The sequence below is a fragment of the Lynx rufus genome, unplaced genomic scaffold (assembly GCF_022079265.1).
Source record: "Lynx rufus isolate CCGP_SWC_20201006 ecotype Redwood Valley unplaced genomic scaffold, mLynRuf1.p SCAF_13, whole genome shotgun sequence".
Classification (NCBI taxonomy): Eukaryota; Metazoa; Chordata; class Mammalia; order Carnivora; family Felidae; genus Lynx; species Lynx rufus.
The window spans coordinates 6,108,298-6,121,320 of NW_025814827.1; the positions used below are offsets into that span (position 1 = coordinate 6,108,298).

The 13,023-nt window shown below is 37.0% G+C and overlaps 1 protein-coding gene across 5 annotated transcripts in view; it reads right to left on the minus strand.

Annotated features, from left to right (window-relative positions):
* LRRC49 (leucine rich repeat containing 49) overlaps nucleotides 1–13,023 on the minus strand; it is a 148,873-nt gene that overhangs the window by 45,416 nt on the left and 90,434 nt on the right. For all 5 annotated transcript variants that reach the window (XM_047074431.1, XM_047074428.1, XM_047074430.1 and 2 more), the window contains 2 exons: nucleotides 6,716–6,799; nucleotides 2,042–2,211 (listed from right to left, as the gene is read on the minus strand). In XM_047074431.1, the coding sequence (XP_046930387.1) occupies nucleotides 2,042–2,211; nucleotides 6,716–6,799 (254 nt within the window). The remainder of the gene's footprint in view (nucleotides 1–2,041; nucleotides 2,212–6,715; nucleotides 6,800–13,023) is intronic.

The window sequence follows — 13,023 nt, forward strand, 5'->3', positions numbered from 1 at the left end:
TAAGAGGCAAATGGCATTCTCATTAAAAAAGAGAATACCTTAATTAAGCAATGCTATGATCAATTAACCAATTGAAATAAAATCAGGTTAGACTCTCACCTAACACTACATATGAAAATAAAGTTGATGTAGAAAGGACTAACTTTTAAAACCTTATTAAAATTTTCGAATATAATGTGTAAGATTATTTGGATAAACTTGGATCTAGGAAACCATCTCAAGGAAGATAGGAAAAAAATTTTTTTTAAAAAGAGCCATCAGAAATAAACTGACTTGTGTAGTGTATGTCATAAATCTAAAGTTTTAACTTTATAAAATGTTATAGTTCTGACCAAGTAAAAGAATATTACATAAAGCTCTAGGGCAATATAAGAAGGATATACATTTGTTTTATAAACTGTCACTTGATTAAAATCGCTATTCTTATTGCTTTATTTTGCTAGCTGAAAGGGCTGAGAAGCTCTGCATGTGGATATGATACCCACGTGAGCTAAAGTAAGTACACGGATCAATATAAATTAATCCTATAACTAACATTTTTGAAGTATATTTGTCTAAATATATGTCACACTCTTTAACTCCGGAAAACTTCCAAAATGTTAGTCTAATGCCTCTTAAATTATTTTCTTCATGGCATTCTTTGTGTATGAAAAAGTTTATAGAATGTGACCTGAAAACTCAAAAGAAAAGCTACATCACATTCAGTTTGAAGTGTGCTTCGTAATTTGGTTAAGGTCATTAGGTAATAGAGGTTCATCAAATGAAATGAAATTGGTACGCATTCTATCTTTGACTTTTAGGCTTTATTTTTAAGTTACATATAATATATTTTTAAAATTACAAATAAACTATAAAAATAAATATGCTTTATATCCCTCACATTTACTTGATTCCAATATGCTTTCTTAAGAGGAAGAGAAATATGTAAAATCTACATAATGTACTCAGATTTGCTCACAAACCAGGGGATATGTAATTATGTGGCACCTATGTCACAGAAGAAAAGAGGCTGTAAGGCACTGGGATAGATCGATATTATAGAACACAACTGGAGTAATTATTCAGATTTTATGCCAAAATTGCTTAATACTATTAGTTAGGAGTAAGGTCTTGTGCTGGCTGCTGGGTCAAGACCATCAGCAATCGGAATCAGGATTCTTTTCCTCTTCAAGTTATACTCTAGTAGGGAAGACAGGAAACAACTAATTACCCACTAGTTATTTAATCATGGTTATGTAAGTGCTGAGAAGGGGGGAGTGCACAGTACTGAGAGAGATAAGAGGCGTATCTGATCTAGTCTAGTCTCCAGGGGGTAGTTAGGGAAGGCTTTCCGGGGACGTGAGATTTAACTTTAAAACTGGCAGGCTGGCATTAGCCAGGGCAGGGGGAGGGAAGCAGGGCAGGGAAGTAGTGGCAGGGGACAACACAGCTGTTTGTAGCAGCAAGGCTCTGAGATGGGAAGTAACTGATCTGAAAGGCCCTGACGCACCGTCAAATTAGTGTCCGAGGGTGAGGGATGAAATAGGTGAGGTGGGTAGAGGGCCTCCTAGCCTACATTAAGTAATCTGGGGTTTCTTTCCCATGAAAAATAGTAAAGTACTGAAGTGTGTGTGTGTGTGTGTGTGTGTGTGTGTGTTTTAATTAGGGGTCAGTTTATATTTTCAGTATTTCTACCTTCACTTTTAAATTTAAACTTCTAGGGGCGTCTGGGTGGCTCAGTCGACTGAGCGTCCGACTTTGGCTCAGGTCATGATCTCACAGTTCGTGGGTTCGAGCCCCGCGTTGGGCTCTGTGCTGACAGCTCGGAACCCGGGGCCTGCCTTGGATTCTGTCCCCCTCTCTCTCTGCCCCTCCCCTGCTCACGTTCTGTCTCTCTCTCAAAAATAAATAAATGTAAAAATAAATAAATTTAAACTTCTAATCTTAGTAGGCTTTCTTAAGATAACTATTTTTAAATAGTTATATGTGAAATAGTTCCCCATTTCTGCTCCAAACTCAGTTCCCCAAAGACACTAGTACCTGGAAAGAATACCATTCATACCCTGTTTCCTCTGGAAATGCAGAGACGACGGCGCTTCCATGGAGCTGAGAGGGGTCCTGAGAAGGAGAGTCAGAAACTTTTGTATCTTGATTTGTAGCAATGTTGGGTGTTCGATGCTGTTGCAAGTCCCACTTTCGAGCTACGTTGTTAATTGTTAACCTTTTCTTCTCCTATGAAGAAGTTTATCGTGACAAGAATTATATAAAGCAATTTTTTGCAGCAGGCGAGTATCCCTGAAGCAAGTTGTCTGTACTACTTATCACACTCTTTAAAGGAGTCTTACTCCTTATACGTAGCTGCAAAGAGGCTCCTAAAAGTACGGCAGCCTTATTTACCCTGTGCATTCAAACATCTCAACCATGGTCTGTCATCCTTGAAGAGAAAAAATTACACACAAACAATAATTACTCCCGTTGGAGATACGAAAATTAGCTACCTGAAAGTTTAATTTGACAGAAGTTTTTATACTTGTTATCTGAGATTTTGATTGGACAGAAATTTATATGCCTCTGTGTTTCAATGTAGCGAGAAGAAAACTAATAATATTTTAATTTTCCTACCTAATAATTCAGACTACTACGATGCAATAATCTTGGTTGAGAGGTGGGGAGAAGAAGGGGGGATTGGTCAATGTTCCAAGCTTCACAGCATGAATTACAATGTCTGAAAATGAAGACGTACATAAAGACCACTAAAAGAAATTGTACTAGGTTGAAATATTTCTAGGTAACTAGTACCATCCCAGAGGAATAGGAAAGAAGTAATTCAGTATCTGCAATGGATGTCTTAGTAGAGTGGTTTTCATACTTTACCTAGCGTGCCTCAAACCACCTGGAGAACTTCTTAACCCACCAACTGCGGGTTCTCACGCCTTTCGGATTTAGTGTGTTTGAGGTGGGGCTTGAGAATTTGCATTTCTAAAAGCTCCCAGCTGTTGTTAAGGCTACTGGTCCCGAAGGAAAATGTGCCAGGTTGCAATGTTTCTACTCAGCTTGTATTAAGTTGATAAAGAAAATAATCACTACTCTGGTAAAGTCTCCATTATCAAAAGTTAACATTTTTAAATGGCATGTCGATATGGTCAGAGTGCTAAAAGTAGACACTTCCCCTTTCCTCTTTACTGAGAGCACACTCATGCAGTCAGCTGTGTGATACCGACTTCTCACCTGCTGCCTCTGGAGTCGGTGAGGGCTGTTAGGAAGATTCTTTGCCCATTTCCTCAGGGAATATGTACATGTAGAATAATATAATTTTGGTTCCATCTCTTTGCCTATATTTGGAGATCTAAAATTTTAGCATGGAAAAATGGCACTGGGTAGGAATGAAAACTGATAACAAAGCTTAATTAAAACTAAACTTTTTAGAAGTTCTGTGTTTAAAAATGTTTTTAGCATGGGTTCTTTCTCTGTTGCATGCCATTTCAAGTTTGTCTATATCGTTAAATGGGTTATGCTTAATATGTGTATACTTCTGAGACTTTGGGGCATTTTATGTGTATCCCCCTTGTCTAAAGCAAGTAGGAATCTGCTCTTCTACTGTCAAAAAAATTTTTTTTTCCAAATCTGTATTAACGGCATCCTACCCTAAGGAATTCTATTTCAGTTATTCATGGATAACTGATACAACCCAATTCTTAATCTAAGTAGTGTCATTTTTACTCAGTATCAAGCTACTTTGAAAGAGCCAGGGGCAGTGAGTTAATAATGGCAGATGGCTGTCACGCTGGCTCCATGCATTTGGTTTCCTGGCTGACTGGTAGTTGGTGGAAAGAAATATTCTTAATGAGGCAGATATAGCTATGTTTAGAAAAGAGATACACAATATCTTTATACCAGTGAGTATGTTAACAAATTTATAAGATACCCTGAAAATACAAACACTTTCCTATACCTACCCCAAAGTTAAAGTTCCTTTATTTGGATCATTGAAATTAGATCAACACCAGGTTGACTAAGAGAATGGATGACTAAGAGTACTGGGGCCAGGAAGAGGAAGACATATTTTAAAACAGGAGTGCAGCCTGGGGTCAGGTGGGGGTCACTGGCTGGCCAGGGGGCCACATAAGGGCTCTAGGTATCTGGTGCAAGAGAAAAAGCAAGAGAAAGGCCAGAGATTCTGCAAGGCAGAAGAGGGGGTCCCCAAGGAAAATCTTCTGCTCGAAGATCATGGATGCATTTGGCCTATCAATTACAGACATGTCTCTACAGCTAGATAGCAATATATTGCCAAGTCCGTGTTAAGGTGGCAATTATTTTAGAAGTTTCCAAATTTCAGCTTTTGTCACTTGAGTCTATTCTTCATAATCCAAGCAATTCCACACCAGTATATCCTGTAACCATCACTTCCATTTATTTCCAAGGTTGCAAAGAAAACAGAAAGATAGAAAAGCAACAAGGCAGAAGATACGTGTCAATGAACTCTTCTGGTCCCTTCATAACCACCCACCCACTTTTCTTAACGATCAATAGGTGCTGTCGCATAAACAATAGCCAGCAAATGCCGAGGGTCTTTGGTACTGTGATCTCAAATCTGAGCTAGGGCTAGAATCCAGATCTCTGGATTTCCCATGCTTTTCCCCTAACTAAAAAATTTTAAAGCTAAATAACTCTCATAATTAAAGAGTCCTATTTGGTGACTTCAAGCGAAGCATTCTTTTTTTTTTTTTTTAAGTTTTTATACAAATTTCCCAAACGTGTAAAAACCTCATTGGCTAAATATTTAATGGCACATTTCCAAAAATGCCGAGAGTGGAAAGCATCTGAATTGGGTATATAAGAAAAACATTTTAGTGCAAAGGTGGAGTCAAGTGCAATTTGTTGCCTCAACTTGTAAGTTGTAAGGCTCAACGTACAATGGTGCCTTTAAAAGCTAAATCGCCAATGGAGCTTCTTTGTTTTTCTTCCTTTCCATGCTCCAGTGCTCAAACAAAAATGTACTTTTGGTCCGAGAGCTTTATTTATTTACTTATGTATTTTTATTCATTTATTCCTTCATTCACTTATGTATCTGAAAGCAGCAGCTGTACAATGGGAAATATAGTTGATCCTTGAGCAACATAGGGGTTGGGTTAGGAGAGCTGACAATCTGCATAGAACTTTGGACTCCTCAAAAACGTAACTACTAATAGCCTACTGTTGGCTGGAAACCTTCCTGATAACATAAACAGTTGATTAACAGATACTCTGTATGTTATATGTGTTATATACTGTATTCATATAATAAAGTAAGTTAGAGAAAATAAAATGTTATTAAGAAAATCATAAGGAATAGAAAATCCATTTACAGTACTGTATTGTATTTATTGAAAAAAATACATGTAATAAGTGCACATGTGTGGTTCAAACTCATATTGTTCAAGAATCAACTCTGCTACTTTTTGTAAATGAACTATTCCAAAAATTTACCAATAGTATCATCTGGCAGTGGTAAATCTTGCTCCTACACATTTAAAAAATATTGCCTACAACTGTATTTCCTATAAACCAAAGTGTCTTTTTGGCCAACCCTTAGAAATATTCCAAAATAGTTAAGACTAATATCCTATTGGCTAAAATCAGTATGACAGAGATGTCAAGAGAGGGCTTAGGTACATCTAATTAATGGGATGAGGGGAAACATAAAAGTTGGGGAGGTGTCAGGAGGTTAGAAACAACAGCAAGTGAGAAAATTATAGCATAATGGGTAAGAGTTCTAAATACTTTTGAAGTAGTAGGCTTGAGCCAAGAGGGTTGGGACCAAGTTGGTTTTCTTTTTTGTGAATTTCGGAGTAGTTTTCATAGAGTAAGACATATTGATTCAAGCATACCCCTTGATCGTTTTTGACAAATGCATACACCTGTGTACCCCATACCCCTATCGAGACACACATTTCCGTCGCCCCACTAAGTTCCCTTGTTTCCTAAGTTTATTTTGTACAACTTTGTATCCCTACTAGTCATTTTTTGAATTCTAAGCGGCATTTTCATTTTTAAAAAGAAAAGCACCCACATTAGACAAGACTGAGAAATGATAACCAGCGTGATATCTTTAATTTTAGAAAAGGATGAGCATGATCCAGGCTGTAAACTGTAAGCTGTCTTCATTCATCATACTTCCGTGATGCGAATGTAAAATATTTTAAGAGGAAGCATTTTATTTAAGGAAAATTTATCTGATATGCTAAATTATCTAAATCTAGTTTAAAACAAATTTTAATTCCTAAATCCTCAAAATCTTTACCACCTCTACAGAAGAGAGGCTAGTAGAGAAAGTTTTTAAATGTAAGATGCAATTATCACAAAAGAAACCCATGTATCAGAGCTCATTAAAATAGCTCAGTAAAGACAGTGGTCTATTACACTGGCTTCTGAAACGAAGCCCACATGGCAGGGACACACAGGGTGACGCACTGGTATGGAAAACAACTGTAGCTTGTGCTCTATTTTCCATCTCTTCCTTTTAAAACGTCTAGCTTTTGCATGTGTTTTATACTGTACATTATGTCGCAATTCAGAAGCACAGGTTTATTTATAGGTAACTGCTAAAAGTTTTCAGGGTAAGCGTTAAAAACATTCTACTGATAGGAATGAAAACTTTACCAAACGTGGAAACTGCTCTTTCAGCTGACTAGCTAGCTAGTTTCGGCGTAGGTGAGCGTGCGGGCACACACATGCATGCACTTGTTCGAGAAAGTACCTTAAGCAAGGATTGTTTATGACTTTCCCGCTTCTTCTCTTCCTCTTTTTTGGCTACAACAGATGCCATACGCCTTTCTTCTTCCTAAAAGAAAAAGTGTTGACAAGTGTTATGAAGTACTTAACCTTTATTTCTTGGGTTCGGCAAGCCTGGTTCTCTTTGTGAGAAGCGTACGACTTGCTCGTAGAAAAATGTCTCGTTTTCTGCTTCCTTCCCAATTGTAAAAAAAACTATGTTCTTAACTCTACTCCCAATTGTTGATGTGAGTTGAGCCTAGCTAATACATGAAAGAAAACAGAATGAAAAGAGCAAGAAGAAAGGGGGAGCAGGTTTACATAGTTTTTTCTCAAGAGCCATGCACTACAGTTTCACATAGAAAGACTTAAAATCTTTCTACTATGAAGATAAAAATGACAAGCATTACACTTCTCACAACTTTTATTTGATCTATGGATGTAAATCAGAGCTTTTTAAATAATAAAACAAGTGTGAATGCCTTTTAAAACTCTCCATATTAAATATTAATAAAATTATTCTCCATTAATACATTACTTTTACTTTCTTTAAGTTGATTTGGCCAGTCTAATTTCTTAAATTCTAAAAACTACAAAATAACATTATGGTTTAGAAAAAATTTTAATAATCGGCCACAATTCCAACATGGTAAATCACATTTTGTCGTTTCTGTGTCACCTTATAATATTCATTATATTATATGTATACACAATGTGGGTCATGGTTTTTTTCCCCCTAAAGATTATCACATTTTGCAAATTATAACCATGTAACTTTAAATTTTAGTATCAAAAGATTTGCAGGTGTTCAAGATGATGTCACAATTTGAGAAAACAATTCCTTCTGAAAAGACAAGCTTGAAAATATCTTCAGAGATAGAAACTACAAAAAGTAATTTAGCACATTTGAAGAACTCTTTCAGAAATGAAAACATACAGAAAGTGAAATGAAAAAATCCAGTGGAAGGGAGTTGAAGAGCAAATTGTACACAGTTAAAGAGAATCAGACAACTGGAAAACAGGTCAGAAAAAATTTTCCCATATACCTTCATAGCACCCTATCTTCCCCCACAATAGCACTTAACCAGTTCCATTTTAATTATTTCTGCTATTCTCTCTCTCCTGTCCTACCCCAAAAGCTCTTTGAAGGTATGGACCATGTCAGCTCCTGACACAGGATAGCCAATAAATATATATTTGAAGAATTAATTATTAAATATACATCTTCATAGATCTGTTCAATAATTTCCTAAAACCAGGACCACTAAATCAAATGGAAGACACCTTTTTCTAGGGCTCTTGATATGTTGGCAAACTGCCCTCCATAAATGTAGTATTGATTTCCACCCCTACCAGAAGTCGGTGTGTGATTTAAAACATGACAGATAGTCACAAGAGCTGTTGACCAAGTATTCCTGTGTCTTTCCACGTCCAGGCCATACTGTATGATAGCAATTCTTGTCCCTTGAAAGTTAGGTGCGATTATATGACCTCCTTTGACCAATGTCATGTGAACAAAAGTAACATGTATTTACTTCTGGAGGAAGATTTCAAAGACCGTGAATGGCATAGCTGTTCTCTCTCTCACCTCTGCTATCGGATCTGTAAAGCTCCACATGGTGGGTACTTTGAAGGCCTTGGTGCTGGAACGAGGACAACACAGAGCAAAGTTCCCAGACCACATACTATGGGCAGACAGGCAGTATGAGCATGAAATAAACTTTGTTGCTTTAATCCACTGAGGTCAGAGAAATTGTTACTACAGTATAATCTAGCCTATCCTGATCAGTACATATATTATGTTAGAAGTAAGGAAGGTCAAAGAGGCCATGAAAATGTATTCTGGGGGGTGAGCCATTATAAATACTTTTGAAAAGAAAGAAAAGACCTAGACTAAAGAAGTATATAAAAAATGCACAAAGAAAAATTATCACGGAGCTAAAAAGAAAACCAGAAATGCATCCATTGGAACACTCTAATTTTAGAAATGAAGAACTGAATATTCTGAGAAGGTTAGTAATTTATATTTATACAAGGTCACATGGCTAGTGACAAAGTCAGGATCGGGATCAGAAGCCATGTCTTGTGAGAAATGGAATTTGTAGTATTTTTTATAATAAGAACACATTTAAATGTATTTTACTGATTTTAGAAAGATATGAAAGCTATTAAAGTTCAGTAGTAATCTGCTATATGGTTTAATTGTTTTAAAGGGAATGGAAATTGAATGTGACTTTTGGTGAATTTGAAGTCTTTTACAATATGGAAAATAGTTATTCTTGGTGTTTGAAGGCTGAATAGTGGTTATGAGGAGAAATATAGTGAATAGGAAATTCAGAAGCTTGATTCCTAGCTTCCCAAAATAGCTGGATTAACAATTAAACTCTTTGGTTCAGTAAATACTGATTTGGAACCTATTAAGTATAACCTATTTCAGAACAAACTTTTTAAAAGAGCAAACTATATTGATGTTCAATTGTTGATTCATCTATAAAATGTGAACTAGAAACAGATTGGTAATTCAAAGAGCCAATTTCAAACAGTACTGGAAACTGTATGGATCACGTATTACACATACTTAACAGATGATTTCATCAGATTTTCAAAAAGAATTTGAGCTTCTATTAAAGGCAGTAGGACTTTAAAAGGAAGGCTAAACCTAAGAAAACTGGATACATGCCAAATCAACTCAAATATTGAGTGTTTTAAGGAATTTATACATCTGATGACTATATTTCAGCCCAAATAATTATAGAGTAACTAAACTTGGAAACAAAAATAAACCTCTAATTGTAAAGATAAGCTATAAATCTGTTGGTAAGAAGGAAAAAACTGTAAAATTCTGGCATCTTCATGATAATAGTTCAATGTCTGGGATCAAAGCCATATCCTTTATATAGCAAAGGAAAAGGATCTATCTGGGACCAAAAAATATATACTTTTTTCCTTACTTCAGTCTGTCATGAAGATAAAATATAGAAATGACTTCAAATTAATTAAGAAGTACTGTGATTTAATAGGTGTTTGATAACTTAGATTATACTCTGTTAGCAGACTATTAAGCCTCTAAACAATGCATATTTTATATGAGAAGTTTTGCTCCAATAAATAATAGTGGTCCTAATATAGGCAGTAATTTATCATGTGGAACTTAGAAAAATACGTGGCAATGTGGGTTTTTAACCATATACTTTAGAATAGTTAGTTATCAAAGACATTACTTCCTTGACTCCAACAAATATTAAAACAGACTTTAAAATCAGAGTTTTTGTCTACAAGAGATATTTTTCATTTAAACAACCTTTTTCTTAACAGAGAAAACTGATTTTTCTAGGTCATAGTTAATGTCAGAGTGAAGGCTGGAAGCCAGGTCACCTGACTTCTCTTGGCCCAGGGATATTAGCTCTTAAATATTAGGGGGGAGGGGAGGCAGAATAGGCTAGGTTATGCTGCCGTAACAACTTCAAAAGTTATAGGAGCTTATGACAAAAGCGTACTTCTTTTTTTTTTTAAGTTTATTTATTTTGAGACAGAGAGAGCATGCAGGGGAGGGGCAGAGAGAAAGGGAGAGACAGAATCTCAAGCAGGCTCTGCACTGCCAGCACAGAGCCCCACGCAGGGCTCGAGCTCACAAACTGTGAGATCATGACCTGAGCTGAAATCAAGAGTCAGACGCTTAACTGGCTCAGCCACCCAGGTGCCCAGACAAAAGCTTACTTCTTTTTTTTTTTTTTTTTCAACGTTTATTTATTTTTGGGACAGAGAGAGACAGAGCATGAACGGGGGAGGGGCAGAGAGAGAGAGAGACACAGAATGGGAAACAGGCTCCAGGCTCTGAGCCATCAGCCCAGAGCCCGACGCGGGGCTCGAACTCACGGACCGCGAGATGGTGACCTGGCTGAAGTCGGACGCTTAACCGACTGCGCCACCCAGGCGCCCCAAAAGCTTACTTCTTGATGGTTCAAAGAACACTACAACTGCCCTCCATGTACTGCCTAAGTATTCCTGGGTGCTGTGATCTGATGGCATCTTCAACTCAATACATGCGTCCACAATGACCACCACAGGAGAAAAGCAGTGAAAATCATACATCGGCTTTTAAATGCTTCTGCCTGAAAATTATATACATTACTTCTGCTCACACTTCATTGGCCAAAGCAAGTTGCACAACCACACCTAAGTTGAAGGGGAATGCTTCCACCTGCCAAAAAAGAGGAGGAGAATCAGAACGTATTGGCGAGCGTCAGTAATGGCTACCAAAACAGAAAACTCACTTCTGTCTCAGATAAGGCTGTTCCAATTCTTGGAGAGCAAACTGTAAACAAGGTCATATTAAGCCAATAAATGTGGGTCTGAAGTGAAAACTTTAGAAATTATGAAGTCGTGTCTGTTTCAGAATTCTGAGAATAGTGCCTGTGTTAGAAAAACACTGCCTTAGAAATTAAAAGGAGAAAATTCTGCCTCCTAGAATTGTCTATACGATTGTCCTTGTTCTAGGCCCCCAAAATGTGTCTATTCTCTTTTTTTATGGACAGTTGTGAAAATATTTGAAGACCACTGTAATATCTTCCTTATGGCTCCCCTCTATCAATGAGTTGTGCCAGGTTCTCTGGACATACTCTAGTTCGTTGTCACCCCCTAAAACTAATAGTTCAGGTGAAATCTGATCATTAAAGAAATAATGGGGACTACTGTCTCCATTTTTCTGAATTGTTTCTATAAATGATATCGTTTTAAACCATATTCACTTCTAATGATCACATCTCACAAGTAACTCAATTTGCTGAGTCTCATCTCACGTAACTCTGCATTTGTGCTGGGGATTATTTGTTGTTATGGAGTAAAGTCCAGGATTTTCAATTTATCTATTTTTGTCTTGCTAAATTATGCTTATTTTTCTACACTAGAGGTCAGCAAATTTTTTCTGGAAAGAGCCAAATAGTAAATATTTCAGGTTTCGTGAGCCACATGAGATCTCTATCACGCATGGTTTTTCTTTTATTTTTTAAAAATACAATGCTTTAAAAAAAAATCTATAAACCATTTCTTAGCCCGAGACCTGCTCAGAAATAGTCGGCAGAATAGATTTGGCCCACAGGCTGTTGTTTGCCAAACCCTGTTCTAGATTATTGAGCTACTTTGGGATTGTGATTCGATTAACCAGTATATCAGGATCTCCAAGTTCTCTAGTTCCTGTCAATTATATACTTTCTCAGAAAAACAGAAATATTCTCATCTAGTCATTAACAAAAATATTGAATCAGGGGTGCCTGGGCGACTCAGTTGGTTGGGTGTCCAACTTCAGCTCAGGTCACGATCTCGTGGCTCATGGGTTCGAGTCTCTGTGTTGAGCGCTGTGCTGACAGCTCAGAGCCTGGAGCCTGCTTTGAAGTGTGTCTCCCTCTCTTTCCGCCACTCCCCTGCTCACATTCTGTCTCTCTCTCCCTCTCAAAAATACATAAACATTTAAAAAATATTTATATATTGAATCGAAAGGGCCTGAGGAAAAAGCCTCAAGGCACACCAGTACAGATTCTTCTACAGGCTGGCCTTAATCCACTGCTTCCTGTGTTGTAGGGACGCTGGAATCCCAAATTCACTTGACTGTGCTGTAGTCATACAACTTACTCAAAGCAATACCATAAAAGACTTTGTCAAAAGCTTGGCTGAAATAGCAAAACACTGGAACACTTCTCGGAGAGAGCCGATTTACAATATCTGAAATAGAAAATTAATTTGTCTGGCATGAAGTGTTTTTAGTGAACCACTGCTGCCTCCTAGTGATCAATGTCTTTAGTACTGACAACTCCTCCAATAATCCAATTTAGATTTCCTTCGTATTCAACATCAAGTTTACTGTCACAATTTGTGAAATTTATATTCTTTCCCTTTATGATAAAAAGACAGATCGGTTCATCCTACCGTGCAGCTGCTTTACTATTCTACACTGTTTCTTTCAAAGAAAGATTCTTTCTAGTAATTATTTATTCACTATATTTATTCAGTTCTGTAGATCAAGGACTGGCAAACTCCAGCCCACAGACCAAATCCAGCCTGTCACCTATTTTTGTAGATAAAGTTTTATTGGAACAGAGGCATGTTCATTCACTTATGTAATGTCTATGCCTTCTGTCACACTACAATGAGTTTCGTAGTGTTCAACAGAGACTATATAGCTCCCAAAGCCTGAAATATTTACTATCAGATCCTTTCCAGATAGCTTGCTCTAGATCAAACTTATCTATTCACCTATCTGAGGCTTTACTTTCTTCTTATTAATATTTATTTCTACTC